Source organism: Corapipo altera, unplaced genomic scaffold (assembly GCF_003945725.1).
Source record: "Corapipo altera isolate COAL_440 unplaced genomic scaffold, ASM394572v1 0, whole genome shotgun sequence".
In the NCBI taxonomy this organism is placed as follows: domain Eukaryota; kingdom Metazoa; phylum Chordata; class Aves; order Passeriformes; family Pipridae; genus Corapipo; species Corapipo altera.
Window position 1 is genome coordinate 19,153,617 of NW_020884872.1, and position 19,963 is coordinate 19,173,579.

The window sequence follows — 19,963 nt, forward strand, 5'->3', positions numbered from 1 at the left end:
ACAACCATGCAGCACCATGGCATTGTGTGGGGGGGGTTGCAGGCAAAGATAACAGAGATGTGCCTGGCACAGGAAGCCACAGAGATGGAAAAAAAGGGCCACTTGTGCTGATTACCAGGGATGCACAATGGAGGTCTCGCTGCAGGTCTTCCCTGACAAACCCTCTCCTTTAGCACTGACATGCGCTGAACCCAAGACTGTTCTTCCTCACACCACATCACCAGGTGTCTATACTTAAAAGGTATAACTGAAAGGAATGGTACTCATTTTCTCTAGGGCTGTTTGGAGATTTAATCACTTGTATTTTAGGACTCAGTCTATTCTATGGGGTTTTTACTCTCTAAACTTCACCTTTTATTTGGATGGATCAGTCAGTCAACCTGTCTATCTGTTAAGTGAGAGTTTCAGCAAATTATTAGATTTCTGAAGGCCAATAAAGACACTGAAGTAGAATTGAATGCACTTTAAATGAGTTTCATATCTTTATTTTGTCCTTTTTGACGTCTGTCATTGTATCATTAAAAGGGGAGAAATACTAAAACAAGTGGGTTTTTTCAGTTGTTTTTACATCTCTGAGTGACTCACCGAAGCAGGATACAGCAAAACTTACCGGATGTAAACAGACTAAACAGGAGAACAGCACTCCACCCAGACATTTAAACAATATTTTCAGCTTCCATCATTCAAGTGTTTTGGCTTTACTCTACCCAGCCTCCTTGTTAATAATGGCCATGACTCTCAATCCTACTGTCTGCATATGTCTCCAAACAATTGCTTTAGCTGCTGACAGACAGTACTCAGGGTGGAGGAGCAGTAACATGTCCATGCTGCTTAGAATAAGAAATTCTCAGGATGCTATGCATGCTGTCAGCTGGATACTGTTCCCTTACAAATTCACTGCTAATTTTGGCAGCAGCAGAAGCAGTCTTTTGTCTGTCTCCTGCCAGTGATACGGGTATCAACGTAGGCATGCCCACTTTTAAAGTACACACAGGCATTCCAGAGAGAGATGCTTCCCAGAAATTGTTCGTCCTAGAAGATTTTGTCAGTAAAACAGGTCCATTTTGCCTGGGTTCCAGTAAACACTACAGGTGAAAGAAGAGACCTGCTGAGAAATAATAATCACTTGTTATATGATTGGTTAAGCAGCTGAGAATCATCCCTTTTGCTGATGTTTCTCTGTGGAATGTAAATATTCAGCAAGTTCATCTGTGGCGCCTTAGCAGAGCTGCTGTGTGTGCTGGACTTCCTGAGAAAAGGCCTTCATGGTAACCGGTGGTATATACAAATCCAGCAGTAGATGTTTGATTTTTCTTTAGTTCAAAATTCTTGAAAATGTCTTCTGTGTTTACTTCCCATCCATGCTCAGTAAATTAAGATGTATTTCTTAATGTTTGCATTTGTTCTTCAGCCTGTCATGATGTCCATGTGCCTTGGCACAACCTAAGGAGAGAGCTGAATGAATGAAGTTTGTTTTTTACTATGGTTTATCAGAAATGGGGTTTTTTTCCAAGCCTTTCCAACACCCCACCATGCTTTTAAAAAAACTTTGAAAATGTTTCTCATGCTCTCTGGGCATACAAAAGGTTTTTTTAAGCACCATATGTCATGTTTTGTAATGAGGTCAACTGAAGGACCAAAGAGTCTCTTAACTTTTCTTAAAGAAATCCAGACCTACCCACAGAAATAGTAATTGGGAGGGCCTTATATCAGTCCTTGCAGGTCAGTGAGCTCCATGTAACTAGAGAACAGATTTTCAGCCACAGAAGTGAGTAGCTGGAGAAGAGTCTTTTAGCCACAGAACTGATGCTGAGAACACTGTCTTATCTCAAGTCTCCCAGAGTCACTGTGAGTTTTGATGAACCTTGAGATGGAAGGAGTTTTGCTGTTTCCATTATAGACTGAGGTTTCTGTTTTCCATGTTTTCTGCTTCCGTCACTGTCTCTACAGATCTGAAGTAATGAATTTCTGTTAGCAAAACAGTTACGCAGTCTGGCTAGCTGGGGAGATTGACTTAAAGACCCGATCTAAATATCCCTTTTAAAGTATTTTATTCTCTGATCTCTCTCCCACTATATTCCTATCATTTAAATAGAGGTGGTACCACACCTTAGTACATCTTGGTCACAGGATTTTAGCACTTAAGGTGTACTTAAGAAAAAACCCAAAGTGCTAAGGAGACTAATAGGAGTTGCTGTTTACTGTATTAGCATTGAAAGACTCCTTAGAGTCTAGAATGTAGACCTCACTGGTTCTTAATAGACTAATATGTTTTGTGGGATGGAAACCACAGTTTTCACCAGCTGAAACTTCAGAGAGGTCTTTTAAGTTGTACTTGGATAGGGTAACATGAGGTCAAGTAAGCTATAACTGTGTGGGTCAACATCCTGGATATTGTAATTTGGTTAGCAAAGAGAAGGATGTGGGATCACTGAGACTCTTATTTGATCTGGCTAGGAGTTTTTTCTGTGACATACTGCTTTTTATTAGAAAATGCTGATTTACCAGTTACAGGACATACCAGATTCAATCAAAATTTTGTTAAGAAACTGGCCTCAGCTGCGAGATTGACTTTCTGGTAAGAGAAATTATGCATTTCTCCAAAATAGTAAATTGTCTCCTTTGCCAGTAAACACTAAAAACCAAAGTGTATCAAAATTGCTGCTGGCTAAGGATATGGGTCTGCATTTCCAAGCTAATTACCCTGTCTGCCAGGTTGTTTCACATTTTATATGGTGCTTTCTGCAAAATTTCTTTTTAAGCTGTACAGTCTCCTAATTGAATAAGTGATCAAATTTTTGTTGAGTTTACAGAAAGTAACTGACTTAGTAGCTTTGGCCCTCACTTAGTATATATACAACAGATCAAAGTTTGAGCCACTGCTCTAAGGAACATTTCTTCATAACAATTAAACCTCTCCAACAGTGGGGATCCCCAGCCTACAGCTGTAAAGAGGCAGTTGATACTTTTACACTGATGGTGAGACCAGAGTCTCAAACCTATGCCTCTTGTGTCTGAGTTAGTGCCCTTTCTCCCCCATCAATGGGTTGCTAATTACTTTGCATGACTACAACTCTTCTTTTTTAATGAGTCTGAAACATCAGAAGGACTAACATTGACTCTAATTGCCTGTCCAACAAGGAAGTTGTTGGGATTGAATGCTTGTGAAGAGTGGTGGGTACCCACAACCACAGCGCACGCACACACACGCATTTCGGTGGGAACTTGGGGTTGTAGCCAGTCTGTGGAAGAACCAACTGATTCTCTCAATTTCAACAAATGAGCAAAAAGTTAATGGGTTTGCCAACTCTTTAATGTAATTACCACTGCCAGCCAGCACCACTTCCATCTGTATTTAGTCTGAAAATCAGCCAGTTGGTTTTCATCCAGTTCCCCATCTCTGCCAGGCATTGAGAAATCAGGGAAGCAGTTCATGTCCTCTGAGGAGGCCTACAGCAGAGTGTCCTGAAGTAGAGGTTCAGTGTCCTTTCTCTGGGCTACATTGAGAAAGGGCAATTAAAAACCTGGAATCCCACATCTGAGAATTTCCAAGGAGGAGCAACACCTACCTCAGAATATCAATCTTCACATTATGAAGTCAGGGAAAGGGTCATTATGATGAAATTCTTTTAATGAAGCAGTGTTGAGATCTCATCTCCTGCTGATCTTGCCCCAGTTGATGCTAGTGCTGTAGGATCAGTGGCACCAGCATGGGCATCACATGAGCTAAATATTGCTGTCCTCTCCCAATTTGAAGCACAAGTGGCTCTGACCCAAACCAGAGAAGTATTTTGTGTTCAGGTTTTCATTTGGCTCAGTGGCTTTTCTCAGGAAATGTTGTGGAAGGACAAATAAAAAGGGGTGCTGGGAGTATAACAAAGCACATGGTTAGACAGCTAAGAGGGGAGACATGTTATATATGTGTGTTTCAAATTTGTCATCTTAAATATTCACTGGGCAGATAATTCAGAACAGTAATTTAATACTAGTACTCTCAAAATTTTTCAGACACACTGCTGGGTACAGGAGGGACTCCTGGAACTGACAATCCTCGCGTTGCTTGATATCCGTGTGATGATGTTCTTTCTTGTCCTAAATTAAATGCAGATGGTTTTGGATGTCATTATACTCACAGGTCACCTCCAGACTTGCTTGATATATGAGGCTCTGCTTCCTGATTTAGTTTTGTCTGGCCACCAACATTAGTTGGTGTTTTAACATTTCATACTTCTAAAGAGCAGGAATGTTTCTCACTGAATCGGAACAACGGGCTCTTGTTTCTTTGGTGTGATAAACTAGTAGTGAACTCAGTCAAGATTCATAAAATAACCTCTTCTTTTCAATACCTTACTATAACCTTAATGATATTGCAAATCTATATAAAATTTGAAAATATCATCAAAGACATAGTCAGACTTAAAATTCTAGGCGGAACTTTGGCCTTAAATTATTTACATGATTGTGGCAAAGGAGAAGCAGAGCATATAAGAATTTTTCGGTTTCTGGGTTTTTTTTTGTTTTGATTTTTTATGTTTTTTTGGGGGGGTTTATGGTTCTTTTTTTCATAATTAAAAAAAAGGTTTTGATCTCTGCTGCTATATTTATTACTGATACAAGCAGTTCTGAAGCTGGAACCTAGTAGAAGTTGCACCCATTTTCATTAGAATGAATAGCATCAATAGCTATTTTTTCCGTTTGAACACAAACCAGTTCTAGTTGGAAGTCTGTTCCAATGGTTTTGGTTCTGCTTATGTCAGATAGGTCTGATTTGAAACTTCATGATGAGCATTTTATTGTTAGTTGTTGGCTGATTCACTGTAAAACATTTTTCTATTTTGTAAAATATTTAAGCATTTTAGTGACCTGAAGTATATGCTGGTTTTGTACATTACAGTTATATTGATGTGGGATGGGATTATGTCTTTTTGTTAACTGAGAGAAACATTTCTTCCCCTGCATTTCTATACATCCATGTATATTTTTGTACCGTTGCAAAGGACCTTTATACTGATACACCACTATTAAACAGGGTTAGTCTTATCAGTATTTAAAACAGTATATGTATATTTAAAACTATATCCTTGAAGGCTTAGTCTGCGTAGTGAATGTACATACAAGCTCTCTGTACAGGTAGATGCATACTCTCCTGAACTGTAATGAAAATCCTGCACGTACTGATACCCCTTTGACTCTGGTGCCCTACAACACTTATGAGAAAGAAGCCTGGTGAAGGGCTCTGAAAAATGAGAGGGAGTTGTGGCACAGTCCAGCTACCCTCCCCAGTCTCAGGATGAGGTTACCAGAGTTTCTGATGACCCTCTGCAATATCTGGATGTAACTAGAAGTGCCCGACTTGACTCACTTTCAGTGGAAGTGAAGATCTTAATTAGTTCTGCTCCCAAGTGATTTTCCAAGATTCTGTGTGGTGTATCGTTCATGATGCAACTAGAGACAGGATTCAGATACCATGGGCTACAATTTCCTGGCACTGTTGTAATTATTATGCAGTCTAGTACTTAATTGGACTTACTATATATTTAAAGGGACTTCAGATTGCTTTTCTTTTTAACAGCTTAACCGTTAATTCTTTTTGTAATAAATAAATAGCAGATGTTTGGTAAATATTAGGGTTTTGTTGTTATTGTTGCAGAATTTATTCCCCAGGCTTTTGGAATGCCTTTGTCCCAAGTGATTGCTAATGACCGGGCCTACAAGCTCAAGCAAGACTCTCAGAGAGAAGAGCAAAAAGATGTTTCAGATTTTGTGGCCTTTCTTTTGCCATTTGGAACTAAAAGACAGAACAAAGAACTTTCAAGCAGTAACTCATCTCTTAGCTCAACCTCAGAAACACCAAATGAATCCACTTCTCCTAACACACCTGAGCCAGCGCCACGAGCAAGGAGGCGTGTAAGTAGACCCATCACAAGGGGATGCATGACAGTAGGTCCAGAGGGTCTAGCTGGACCAGGAAAAAACCTGTTGTGTCTATGAATTGTGGAATACCTCTTTTGTTGCATTTCAAATAGTGGGATTTTTTTTCATGTGGAAGTCAACCTGGTCAACACCAGAAGACTCTTAACTGTAGTGGGAGTCTTCTTTCTGTGATGCTGGTAGGAGAAGATTATGTAAGTTTGTTACAGATCACAAAGGGGTAGAGAGATTATCTAGAAATCTTCCTGTTTGCTCCCTTTATCAACCTCCTTCTATCTTAGTCTTTTAGATTTAACAAATTCCATCTGGCTTCAACCAAGAATACTAGAGAAGACTAAACCTATGTGACTGATATTTATAGATACAGTTCTGTTAAACTAACTCTACAAACTTGGTAGTAAGTCTTAACTATTAATCCCTATCCTAATATTAATAAAAATCCTCATGTTCTAATTCTGATCATGTCCTTAGTGGTAAGTAAGAAGTTGTCAGAGTAGATTTTTACAAGGCTCTTTGAAGGATGTTTCTGCATACAGGCTATGAAGATGCCTTTGGCAGCAGAACTCAGTGTGTTGGTTTTGGGCAGAATGTTAATCTATGTGTAAGATAGGTACCTAGTTGACCATTTGTTAGCATGATTCTGTTCCTTGTAAGTAAATTTTACTCTCTGAACTTTACAGTAGTACAGTAACAGCAGTAAATCTTTTTCCTTTGCTACCATGGATGGAGGTTCTAACATTTACTGCTTTTTGATTTCATCTGCAATGGAGGGAGGAAAAAAAAGCATAATAAAATACTTTAAATTAAACCCCTTTTAAGAAATCTAAGCAAGAATTTGGGTATAAGAACAGACTCTGGAAAATAAAATATCTTCTTAGGAACCTCACCTTCTTTCATCGTTAGGATAAAACCTGATTCAGGGAAATGCTGTGTAGGGCTCTTCAGAGTATTAAGAGGGACAGAACTGGAGTAAATTGCAAATTAAGAGAAGATAGAAGACAGATCACGAAGCTCTTTGTTCACTCTAGCTGCCAACTGAAGCTAGAAGTGTCTATATTCTGTCTACAAATAGCTGAAAACATGATGTTTGCACTCTAATATATGCATTAATGCACATCTCTTGATCTGTGCAAACCATATGAACAGACAGTTGTGTTCACACAAAAGTGCAAAGCACATTTGAACTAAGTGTGAAGGGAAACCCATGAACTTCTTTCAGAATTTGGCATAGTCGGTGACGAAAAATAGAAGTTCACCATATACACCCCTTAGCTTCAGAACCTGAGTAAAAAATAATTCATATGTCCAGATTTGGGTCATCTGCTGTTCTTTTCAAGTGTGATAAGATCAGTGACATGCATTTAACCAACCAGGAAGCAGAAGGAACGTGATCCTTTGGTACATCTAAAGGATAGAGCTCCATCAGGACCAAGTTCCTAGAAGCAAAGGGAGAGTTTTGCTTTTTTTTTGTTTGGGGTGGTTTTTTTTTTTGGGGGAGGGGGGGCTTTGTCTGTTTGGTTTTGGGGTTTTTTTTGTTTGTTAATGCCAGGATTGTAGCTTTCACAGTGTTGAAATGGAACCTTTAGTCCATAGCCATGAGAATGCAGTAGCACATGGTTCACCTACAGAGAAGTAAGGTAGACTAAGGTGGGCAGCATGACAGGAGGGAGCTGGCATTTTCTGTCAGGAATGCAGGTAATGTACGTTGTGAGTTGTCAATTATTTAACATTAATATCAACTCATGTGCCATATCTTGCCTGTCTTTAGCCTTTAGAATTCTGCTTATCAGTGTACTTACTCCTCTCGAGGTTTTTTTAGGGAATGGTAAGGAAGCCTGCACTTACCTTTTATCTCTTGAGCGCTATTGCACCGTTTATTTTCAAGTGTAGGAAGACAAATGCTTACAAAAAAATTAAAAAATTATTCATTAGTACGTGCAACTGTTACAACTGGTTTATCACACAAATGCTGCATAGACACCTGGAGTGCAGTCCTCTCCAACTTAAATGGGAGGGATTACTTATCACTGTACCATTCACTTCTTTGCTACTGTGTCATTCACTTTGTGTATTCCAGTGAGTCTTCAAACACTCAGCTGAGACTTTCAATAAGAGATATAAAGTAATACTGGCTGCAGAGCTCATGGTATGAGTACTGTGGTTCTGTCTCCTCCAAGAGCTTGACAGAAATCACTGTTGCTGCATTTTCTGTGTATGATTTTTGCCCAGCAGCTGAAAGTTCAGGCCCTGGTTATCATCGAAGCACTTTCTGTGTGCCTATTGTAGAGAATTCTGACTCTCTGTTAATTCTTTATATATATAATACAACCAGAATTTATTTAAGTATCAGGAGTTCAGTCATACTGCTTTACTACTGAAATAGCGTCATGTATGGAATTGAAATGGATCCCATGCATACTCTAATGTTGCTCATCTTTTCAAAAGAGAAAAGCCTTCTAAAACCCTAAAAAAGTAAAATGGTAAAGAAAAGCTTCATCTGACCTTCATTGAACACCTATTCCTCTGGCCTTGATTTTCTTTTTGCTCTTTCCATCTTCTCTTTAAATTTCACTTTCCTTTGTGTTTATGTGTGTTTAGCTTAAGACTTGCCCAGCTTATTTAGATTTTGAGCTTGTCATGGGGGAGCAGGGACTAGTATCCATTATGTACACAGGTAATGCCTAGCAGATTGAACTTGTTTTTCTTCCGTTGTTGGGCACTGCAGTCCAAGTATCACTGTGTATGTGTTACTAGTCCTGGAGTAGTGGGCAGCAGTGAGCACAGTCTCCTCCGTTGTTCCTCAACTGTCCTATAGATCTGTCTGAGCCCGAACTAATAGGTCTAGCTGAGTTTGAGCTGGATCCATGGAATATGTTGGTAGTGTTTTCCTGTACGCTTTGAAGTTTAAAATCAGAGCTGGCTTGGACTTGGTATTGCCAAGCAGTGCTATACTTCAGTCACTGAACTTAAGGTCACCCTTCTTAAAGCTAGCTCCAGTTAATCCACAAGTTTGATAAAATGCCCAAGGACAGTGGTGAACTGAATGTATTTACATCTATTTTAGGGATCTGAATCCGACTTAAGTGACTGTGATAATAATGATTCATGAGATGAGGATGCTTTGCAGACAGGAGAGGACCAGTTAAGGCAGGGTATAAAGGAGGGCATGTGTCATATAGGATCTGCTTGGGAGCTGCAGCAGTGAGGGCAGTGTTAGGATTTTCAGTGTCAATCAATTAACTTGATGTCTGGAATGCCAAACTGTTAAAAACAAAATCAAAAAATCGTTCAGTTGGAATTTAGCACACATGGATCCTAGCCAGAGTTTCTTGTTTGGTTTCGGGTTTTTGTTTGCTTGTTTGTTTGTTTTTGTTTCCATTTGGCAGGAAATGGTAAAGGGAATCAAGCAGATGTACTTTTGAGAGACATCAGAAATAAAGGTCAAAAGTTGCATTCTAAAGGGTCTAGTAATTGTATATAGAAATGTGGGTAAAAAAAAACAACAAAACTTCACTGTGCTTTATTTATATGTCTTCCATGAGTTATAAGAAACATAACTATACCTGGTAAGTTAAATGCTTTTTTTTTGAAAAGACATTACAAACTAGAAATTTTTAATGAACTGGAAATCTCATTGGACTTTTTATGAGCTGGAAATATTTGTAAAGTTCGGTTGGCTGGGCTGATGGAAGAAAATACTTCTAGAGCTTGAAATTCCCTTGCAGGCTGCTGCAATGTTCTCATATAATACACATTGAGATCTAACTATAGCAGTCTATAAAATACCTGTCATCAGAACAGTGTGCTTTTAAGAAACTATAGTTGTCAGCAAAGTTTTGAGTAGGAATTTACATTTTCTTCTTTACATGACACACTGGATCCCTGTACAGTACTTTTTGTGTTACTGTAAAATTTGTGCTGTGTTTTGGAAAGAAAGAAAAAACTTTACAACATATTTTTAATAGGAATAAACCCCCAAAATTTTCTTTTTGTTTTATTATTGTTTGTAAGCCTGTATATCCTCTAAAATGTTTCTGCCTGATAAGTTTAATAACAGTTGAGGAAATTGGTAATTTTGAAGTGACAGTAATCTTGTGGTTTGAAAAAAAACCCACTTGTTTTTCAAGTGTGAACATTGAAACATACCATAAACCTCCTGCTGCTTGTACTGCTTTTTCCTTTACAGACTGCTTGAACTTCTGTGCCTTGCTGTAATCCAAACATAGCTTTCAAAGCTTTCACTGGAATTTTAATGATTTTGAAATATGAAGATACGTAGAATTATCTAAAGAATATTACCCCTCTGCTTTTCTGGTGTGTCTTTGTTCTGTGATAATGTGGGATTAATTCAAACTCCACAACTGTATGTATTTGTGATATTAACTCTTGACTGTATATAGTGTATAGTTTTAAATCTATTTGCATGAGTTTCTCTGATACAATGGTCCAAGCTACAGAAGAAGTAGGGAATCAGGTTTAAAAATGTGTATTTGTCTCCATGCACATAAATATGGTACTGCTGATGTACACACACAGAACATGATTCACCCTTGTCCTGCAGTATGTGCAGGTTTATAACAGTAAAAAGATGTGGCGAATGAGTGGAAAGCATTTAGGTTTTCCAATATTTTAATTTGTATTTCTTGTAATGTTAATAATAGCATTGGTACCATTGTGATTTTCCCATCCACTACACTGGTATTATAACTTCATTAATTTATAAAAACTTTGTAGCCAATTATATTTTCATATTAGTTTGTTTAAAATGCAGGCAGGCAAATTCTTTGTTAGATGAGGTCCTATGACGTTTATATTTCTCCAGCCATACTGATTATTCATGTGTGTGTATTTTACAGGGTGCAATGTCTGTGGACTCTATTACAGATCTTGATGACAATCAGTCACGATTGTTGGAGGCTCTACAGCTGTCTTTGCCAGCAGAAGCCCAGAGCAAGAAAGAAAAAGCAAGAGATAAGAAACTAAGCCTGAACCCTATTTACAGGCAGGTTCCCCGGCTTGTAGATAGTTGCTGCCAGCACTTGGAAAAGCATGGTAAGAATATTTTGGGGCAGATGTATTTTTACTATAATATAAATAAATGCACATTTTAAGAAGCAACTATATGCTTCCAATTGCAAGGTCATCTTTGAAAGTTAGACACTTTCCCTCCTATTTTGCCTCTTGCTAAAGATAGTCTCACTTACAGTATGAGACTTACTTGTCTCGTACTTAGATGATAAATTCCCTAACTAGGGCTCTGTGCTACAAGCTTGGAAACTGGCCCATAGAGCGTGGGGATAGAGTTTTTCTTGGAGGTCACTCATCATGTATTGAGGTGCTCAGCTCTGCAGGAACGACTCTTCGCACCCCACAGGATTACCTATACCTTGAGAATAAAAGTTTGAAATGTGCCGGTCAGTCTGGAGTCAGTCTTCACAACCAGTGGATCTTATGGTGTGAGAGCTAAATGAACTGTTCATACTACAGTGCAAGACTTCTGATATTTGAAGATAGAGGCTCAGAAAAAGAAAAAATCGCATGCTAAATATATATTAAGCTTCGAGAAGCTTTTTCCTGTTCTCTACAAGGCTTGAAGGCTGACTACTCAGTTTGTCTCTGACTTGATTCCTCCTGACCAGCCTAAGACTCAGGCCTGCTCTCTCCGAAGGGAGTTACAGACTCCTGCCAATATTCTTCTCATGTCTTCATGGTTGTCCAGACACGAACCTCCCACAGCTTTGTGTAATGCAGAAACAATAGTCAGGCAAGGTATCTGTTCAGCATCTCTGCCAAACTATCTTAGTCTTGTAAAGTTTTTTAATGAAAATTGAAATAACTTGGCTGCAGCAAGACAGAGTTATCACATGGTCAGATAATAAACAAACCATAAAATAATGGTGACTGCAACACCAAATGATGCATTTGATGCCTAATTTCACCAGAAAGAAATAATTTACTGACTCTGAATGAAAGGCTTTTGCAGATGAGGGACTACAATTTAAACAACAATGCTGAGCTTTCACAATTCATAATTGAATACTATGTTGCTTACAAATATATCAAGGAACACTGCAAAAGATAGTCACTGTTAGTCTTTTACAGAGATTAGATACCATGGCTGACGAATAAGTGTTGGATGATTAAGGTTGAGATGAATGATTTCCATCCCTTTAAGCAAGGATAGCTGAGTCTGGAGAACATAAAAGTATCTGAGTCAGCCAAAAAAGCCATTCAGCTGAGTATCATTTGGATACTGTGATTTTATGTCACTTGATCATCTGTGATAATTTTTTTGATCCCCTTAACCCACTGTCATAACAAAGATTCTTTTCTGTACAACACTCTTTACTAAAATATTTGCTTTACATGGAAGTTTTCTCTTAAAGGAAATTTATGATGAGTTATTGTTCATTGTCTAAGAGTGCACTATAGTACCCCACAACACAATAATATGATATAATTTGGGGCAAATAGTGATGTTCTTCATTTTTCAATTTAATCTGCTGTCCACAAGACAGTCATTGTGACTGAACGACTTAGAGAAATTTAAAGATTGCAAAAGATGGACATCACTGTTTGCTCCCTGGGGTCATAGAGGACTTCCAGTTCTAGCAAGAATCCTGTAGGAACATTATTCAAGGCTACATGATGGACCAAGTTTCTGATTCTGAAAATACGTAGTAAGCCTAAAGCCTTTAGGCTGATTTTTCAGCAACAAATCATCAGCGTTTTCTGATAAATGCTTTAAACGATAATTTTGAACATTAAATGAGAAAAAGGGTTATGTTTTTAACCATAAAAGCTCCTGTCCTTGTTCACCTTACCTGTCTTTCCTGGCATCATGTCTCAGAGATGTAAAGCTTGACTCCCTGTAGGAGTCAAGTGTAGAACAAATACTGTATGTCTTTGCAGGGACTGATAACCAGCCTGTGGGTTTTGCCCAATGTGTGTATCTCCATCTAGGATGATTCCCTGCTAATGTCTCTAGGTTTACTAATTGGTATCCCATCAGTGTAATATTCTGTTAATCAAAGACAGAAGATCTGAAGTGACATGTCATGTTGAGACTAAAAATGAGAAATCAGAATCCTGTCTGAATTTCTCTGATGAAAATCTGTAACTCCAAACACCATTGCAAAGTGACAGATCCCTTCGTTATAAGTGTAACTTGTAGATAATTTCATCCTTTTTGCACAAATGTATAACTCTGTAAAATTCTATTAAGTATACAGCTCCTTAAGGCTCTAAAATTTCCACTCACATTGCCATTGCTAAAGGCCATGTCACCTCTAGGGTAGCATTTACTCTCAAATTTTTCTGGTCCTGTTAGTCTGCAAAGTATGTCCGTTTGATAACCATGTTATTGTTTGTTTGATACTCTGGTGGTATCTACAGGGCTAGATGAAGGTTTGAACTAATTTCTTATGGAATAGCAGGCAACACCCATTTCCAAATCACTTTAAGTCTAAATGGCACACTTTTGCACTTTGCTTCTTTATAACTTTCCCTCTATATAAAAACTGTTCCTACCCTATAAACTGCACAACTCCAGTGTAGAGTTCTTGCCTCTCATAGTCTGCCTGAGTGCCCTATTTATGTCCCTTTGAAGGAAACTCAACTTTGTCTTGACAGGCACTATTGAGCCAGTGAGTAACCCCAAACACCAACTGCTTCTTGTATCAAAGACACAGCTCAATGCTCACATGTTTAGTTATTTTATAACCTGTTCCCTTGGATGACAGTCCTGGAAGTGCCACCTCCAAACCCTGAGCAGTGCCTCACTCTCTGCATACCTCTGTTCCTCATGCAGCAGCAGTGGCACTACCAAAATGGCATCACAGGAAATGTCACAGAGATACCATTTTGCAGATTAGGTGAGGTCCTTAAAAACCACAGTGGATGGCTTCTTAATCACAACTGAGTCTTGCCTCAGCCTGGTAAGTACAAGGTTGTGGAGAAATATGTTACTAGTTTTTTATTATTCTTTTAAGTACACATATAGTTCAGATTGCTTGGTTTGAATGCAATTGTCAGGAGAAAATTTAATGATAAAACAGTTCTATGATGTGCTACACTTGCAGGTCTCCAGACAGTAGGAATATTCAGAGTTGGAAGCTCAAAAAAGAGAGTACGACAGGTGAGTGGATATGGATATGGTTTTCCTTCTACAATATGGTTTTCCTTCCAGCTACGATACAAACAAATCTGGTTCCATTTGTTGTGATTTCCTCCCTATCCATCACCTGGTGAAATTCAGGGTTTCTGGATCAGTGACTTGTTTTTTTGATGTCTCATAACAGGCCATTTCCAGTATCTTTTACATGTGGTGAACTCCTTGTCAGGTTCTCAGCAGGTTAACAGTCTGTTATGTTTTGCTCTGCAAAAGTATCACAGGGTTGGAGATCCAAACAGACCACAGTGATGAAATTTTCCAAAGGTTACACTGTAGGGAAAAAAAAAACAACTTGGCTGTTTGTTTCATCTCGGAAACAGCTGAAGCTCCCAAAGTAAACTCAAACTGTAAATCTTTTTTTGAAAACTCACGGTATGAGAAAACATGCAAGTACAGAACAATCTCTTTGACCCTCAGATTGCTGCTCCTAAATGTCACCTCTCTTTTACCCCTGCTAAACTTGAAGGTCAGAGCAGGTCCTTCCAAGTCTTAATATCAACCAAATGATGAAAAATCAAAGGTGGTGTACAATTAGGTTTCAGAGACAAAGTCAGAAGTGGGTGTTACCTCACCCCTAGATATTGCATTGTTATTTCCAGAAGTTGGGAATACACATTGGGTTAGAGCAGTAAGAAATAGTGATTAATGTTTGTGTGATGTTTAAGGAGGGGATAAAAAGTTACAGAAAAATACCCCTCGCAGGAAGTATAAGACAAAAAGCATCAAACAGAAAAAAAAAAAGCAAAAGAAAGCTTGACTGCATCTGATCCCAGAAGTACTTTGTTGCAAAAACCGTGTAATGTTTTGTTGCTCTGTCAAGTTACCTTGAGTAGCTAAACTGAATTGATTTTGGCTGGTAGGACAGTATAGCCTGCTGATTTTGTAGCTTATTCTCTAGCAGTTTCTGTTGTTGAGTGGCTGGTGTAACACTAAGCTAAAAACATTTGTGGTCTGCAGAGGCAGTTGTTAGGTCAACGCTGAACTAGATAAAGTATTGAAGTTGCCTTGCAAGCTTTAATGTCAAAACACATATTATCATTTAGGGGTGAGTACAATTGCATCATACCTCTGGAAGCAGAGAGCTTCTATCATTTACTTGTGAACTAAGCTTTACTTTGAACATCAGTGACTTTCACCAGTTTTTCTTGTGTTTTCAAAAGGTGAGGAAATAAAAAGATTTGGGTATCTATGTGTTCTATTACACTGACTAATTTATTGAACTACATAAAATGGTATATTTCATTAAACAGCAAGGAAGCATCAGCTTGGCCCTTGCAGTTACAATAATAAATGCTGTCAACATGAACACATGGGAAAGTCTGGATTCAATTAAAATTCCACTCATTTTCTGAACCATGGAAAGCCAAACCCAGGACTCAGATTTTGGTGTGCTTTTCCAGCTGTTCATTAGTTTTCCTTGTCTAGAAAGTAAGCATATTTTTGTTTTCCTTCCTTTCCCAGTTAGAAAATGTAATGTTTCCACTGTAGTTTGTTGCAATAAATACATAAGGAAGAGAAAATCTAGAACAAGTGCACCTATTACAAACCTCCTCCTTCACGTTCAGTGGGGTGTAGAACAAAGATTCCTGAGCTCGTGTTGACTCAAGGCGATAGGTCTGGTGCATTGGGGTGCCAGGTACCATGTTGTGCCCAGAAACGATACAGATGCTTGAGCAGAGTGTTCTTGCCAAGGTTAGGGTGGGCAGCCCTCGATGCTGGGCCTGGTGACTTGGTGGCAGCTTCAACTCTGAGGTTGCAGAGTGACATGGCTGGAGCTCTGCTCTCCCATCCCCTCTCCCGGCATGGATGTCCTTATCTCTCATATCATAAGCTCCAGTGGATGCTGTAGTTCAACATAAGTATCTTCAGACAAAAGTCTGAAAGTATTCCCTCTGAGTGGAGTCTGAGAGACCGAAAGTTTAAACTTAAAAATACACACTTTTAACAGCTGTGGTACCTGGGCCTGAAATGTGACCATGTCTCACCAAAGCTTATCTGATATTGTGCTGCGTAGGACATCTCTATAGGCCTCAGTAGATATCAGAAATGCCATATTCAAGGCTGTAACAGCAGTTTATGATTTAGACAGCTATTTGAGAAGTCTGAATTCCTGATGCAGTGTTAATCTGTTTCCTCAGCTGCTTTTGGGCAGTAAATGCAGAAGCAATCTTCTGGATTGAGATAATTCATGGTACTCCATGGAGATTTCTGCATTTGCCACCAGTCTGGAGAGTAGAATCGAGCCAGCAATGAAGTCCTCAAGTTGGCACTTAAAAATCTTTGACCACAGATCAGCAGGGGGAAGCATAATACTAGATAAAGAACATATTCTGTTCTTAGTAGCATAATTATTCATTATTAGTAATGACTGATATGAATAATGTTAAAAGTAATCCTAATAAATTAGAATGGAGGCTGTGGTTTTCAGACAATACCTTTCATAACCATTATGAAAGACAATTTCAACTGAAAACACAGGATTTTCATGCTGTACACACTCAAGATAGGTTTGCACGTGGTCAGGATTTGCCACAAATTATCACAGACACATAGTTTGCTTGTGACTTAGCTTCTTTCCTCTTTTTGGTACGTCTGTAATATTCCTGGTAAAGAAATCTGATACGTCAAATTTCCTTTTTTAGTAAGGTTTACCTGTAATTACTCTCTCAGAAGATAGATTGTGATACCTCATAATGTTAGCAAAGGTATGAATTTTCTCTAGGAAATAGTTTTAAAACATCTTGACTCTTTTCAAAATGAAAAGAGAGTAAAAGGTGGAGCTGTCAACCTGAGGAAAGCATTCTGCTCTTGGTGCTGGGAAATCTCTCCAGAAGGGCAGGCTTTTATCTCTTCATAAGGTATCTTGGATATGGGAGAGGAATTTCTTCTGCCTTTTGGAATCATGATGCCTTTGAATTATACAGAATTAGTCTGAGGACCGCAGCTGGAAAAAAAGTAGCAATACCTTGTAATGTTAACTCCATAATGATGATCACTTAGTGAATATAACTAAATTAAAAGGCAGAACAAGGTGTATGTGGACGAGTGCTGTGCTGTTTGAGTAAACCTGTCTGCTTGCTGCTATCCTTACACAGAGTCTTAAATCACAAGAGAAATGTGAGTTTGGTGGATATTAACATTATCTTATTATTAATGGTTTTGTACAAAATTGTAAATGTTATGAAATGCAATTTTAGTCTTTCTGGTTCTAGGGATAATGCAGTAAGGTGGTATAAGAAAGCCTTTCTTTCCATTTTCCTTATTCTCTCTGGTTTCTGCCTTTGATATGAATCTTGCATTTTTGCAAAAATTATACTTGGGCACATTTTTTCATGTAAGAGTGTCATATATCAGCTGGAAAGAAAAAACTATATTTTATTACAGTCTAATACAAACCTTAAGTAATGTATCATGAAATAAACAACAATTAGACATGAATTATATCTTTGACCTTACCAAAAACTAGTCATGCCCAAGCTTGAAAGTGAAAATTAATAAATCTACTTCTTAAAAGATTTTCTATGTTGGGATGTATTAATTGGGACAGTGAGTGACTGTGGTTTTCTGACATGTTCTTTTCCAGTTACGTGAAGAGTTTGACCGAGGCATAGATGTTGTATTAGATGAAGAGCACAGCATTCATGATGTTGCTGCTTTGTTAAAGGAATTTCTGCGTGACATGCCTGACCCGCTTCTCACCAGAGAACTTTATACACCTTTCATCAATACTCTCTGTGAGCTCTGCAGCATCTTTATTTACCAATTTTGAAAAACTAACCTGATTGAATTCTTTTATCTCTACTAATCATCTTCTTTTATTCTGTGCATTTAAGGCTTTAGCCTTGATTTGCTCCAAATATTTGTATAATGTATTATAAACAATATAGTATATTCTAATATACTATACCATATATAATATACCATACTATAGTGTATGTTATATATATAATATTGTATATAATATAAATAATATAGTATATCCTTTAGTATAAATTTACTGAGGTTTTTCCTTTGTGTTCATACCGTGTAAGTGTAATCCAGAAAACTAGAACAGCAACTATTTCACTCATTATACATATTTTTGCATTTGTATATAGGATGTGATTCATGTTATCTATTAAAATCTGACCCTGTCATTGGTTCAGCAGTACCTGATCACAGACTCCAGTTTGAATCCCAGTATCTTAAAATTTTTAGAGCTGTTCACTGACCAAGATTCCATCCTAGCTTAAAATATTTAAGTTTCTTCATAGTTAATGGTCCTCAAAGGCATCATATTAAGTACGATGTGTTGCCTGAGTGCAGACTCTCACAAATTTAGGAAAAAGTAGAGTTGGACCCTTCAAGCTTCAGCTGCTGCCTAGTTTGTGTTCTTCAGAATCTTTCTAGCTCCCATGTGTGAGATCCTGCCTCTGTCTCATCTTACTGGCTACCATTGCGCTTTAGATGGTTCGAGTGATGGTGTTTGCAGAATATCCTTTATATCTCTACTTGCTTTTCCAATCTCCCAGGACCTCTGTAAGATGCAAAATTGTAAGAAAACTGATTAAAAATGACTATACAGAAACCTGACTGGGATGCTTGCCAGCTACTGTATATACCAGTAGCTGTACTTAAATGAATGGAGTAAATAGAAAAGTAAGCAGAATTTTGGAGTCCAGTTGCAGCAATGGAGTGTACAACATGGATTTTGCTCTCTTATAGAATGAGAACAGTTCCTATGAATTTGTGAGTGAAATGTTGATCAACCAAGGCAAAAATCTCATAATAGTAGTTGTTGCACTTTTAATATTTCCTTCAAGTTTTCTCTTTTTCTTCTGACGTTGTAAGGGAAATGATCCTTAAACAAAGCTATTCTTATGCCTTCCCTTGGGCTGGGAACAGTCTATTTGTTCTTCTTTTAGGTTAGTTGGAGTGATTTTCTTAGAATATATTTTTTCCCCTCTTAGTATTAGAGCCAGATGAACAGCTAAGCACCTTACAGCTTCTCATTTATCTTCTACCTCCTTGTAACTGCGATACCCTACACCGGCTGCTGCAGTTCCTCTCCACAGTGGCTGGCCATGCAGAAGACACCAGAGACAAAGATGGCCAAGAGGTAAGTCCTGGTCACTTGTATCCTTTGACTTTCCTTAACTGATGGTCTGAAAAGAGATCTTTAAAACTTTGAAACATTCACAGTGGTGGCATACCCCTGAAAGATGGGAGACATTTAATCTACTTGCCTACACTTTTGCCATTTGGTTGTTTACTATGTTCTTAGGGCTGTGAAAGTTTAATTTTTGTATGACTTAATCAGTAAAGCATCTACGACTTCCTTTGCTTGATTCGCAGCGTAACCGACCTTGTTCATAATGTTATCCATCTAGCCTTGTTTTATCCTATTATGTTCTGTGGAAAAAGTACTCAGAAGAGGTCAGGCATACAAGAATATGCTTTTTCATTCTCTTTTTGTTCTCTGTTGTTACTTTCTTATATGACCTTTGGACACAGCAGTTCACTTCTTAGTTCCTTTAGCTTCCTTGTGTGCACTGGGTAGTGAAAAATAAAAAACAAAGGACCGGAACTCCAGCTGTATCCTTTCAACTGAGAGACCTCATCACTAGCTGGAGTCACGGTGTTCATCTTTGCCTGTTTTCCTTCTGGCCTCCTTACTGTTGCAGTCTGGACCAAATTCAGTGGAGAGGTTGGTGTGCACTAACCCCACAGATACAAGAATACCTATAGCAGTGGGGTTGAGCTGCACTTCAGAGCTTCGCACGTCTGCATCTGTGCCTGTTCACGCTAGAGAAGACCTGAAAATCCAGGCTTCCCGTTTTCTACCAGGAAAAGACTTGGACTAGTGGAGTGCTCTGCAAA

General features: G+C 38.3%; 1 protein-coding gene across 6 annotated transcripts in view; it reads left to right on the forward strand.

Annotated features, from left to right (window-relative positions):
- Positions 1-19,963, forward strand: part of ARHGAP6 (Rho GTPase activating protein 6) — a 323,769-nt gene that overhangs the window by 284,555 nt on the left and 19,251 nt on the right. For all 6 annotated transcript variants that reach the window (XM_027639009.1, XM_027638993.1, XM_027638977.1 and 3 more), the window contains exons 4-8: positions 5,651-5,907; positions 10,788-10,983; positions 14,013-14,068; positions 17,688-17,838; positions 19,054-19,202. In XM_027639009.1, coding sequence (XP_027494810.1) covers positions 5,651-5,907; positions 10,788-10,983; positions 14,013-14,068; positions 17,688-17,838; positions 19,054-19,202 — 809 coding nt within the window. The remainder of the gene's footprint in view (positions 1-5,650; positions 5,908-10,787; positions 10,984-14,012; positions 14,069-17,687; positions 17,839-19,053; positions 19,203-19,963) is intronic.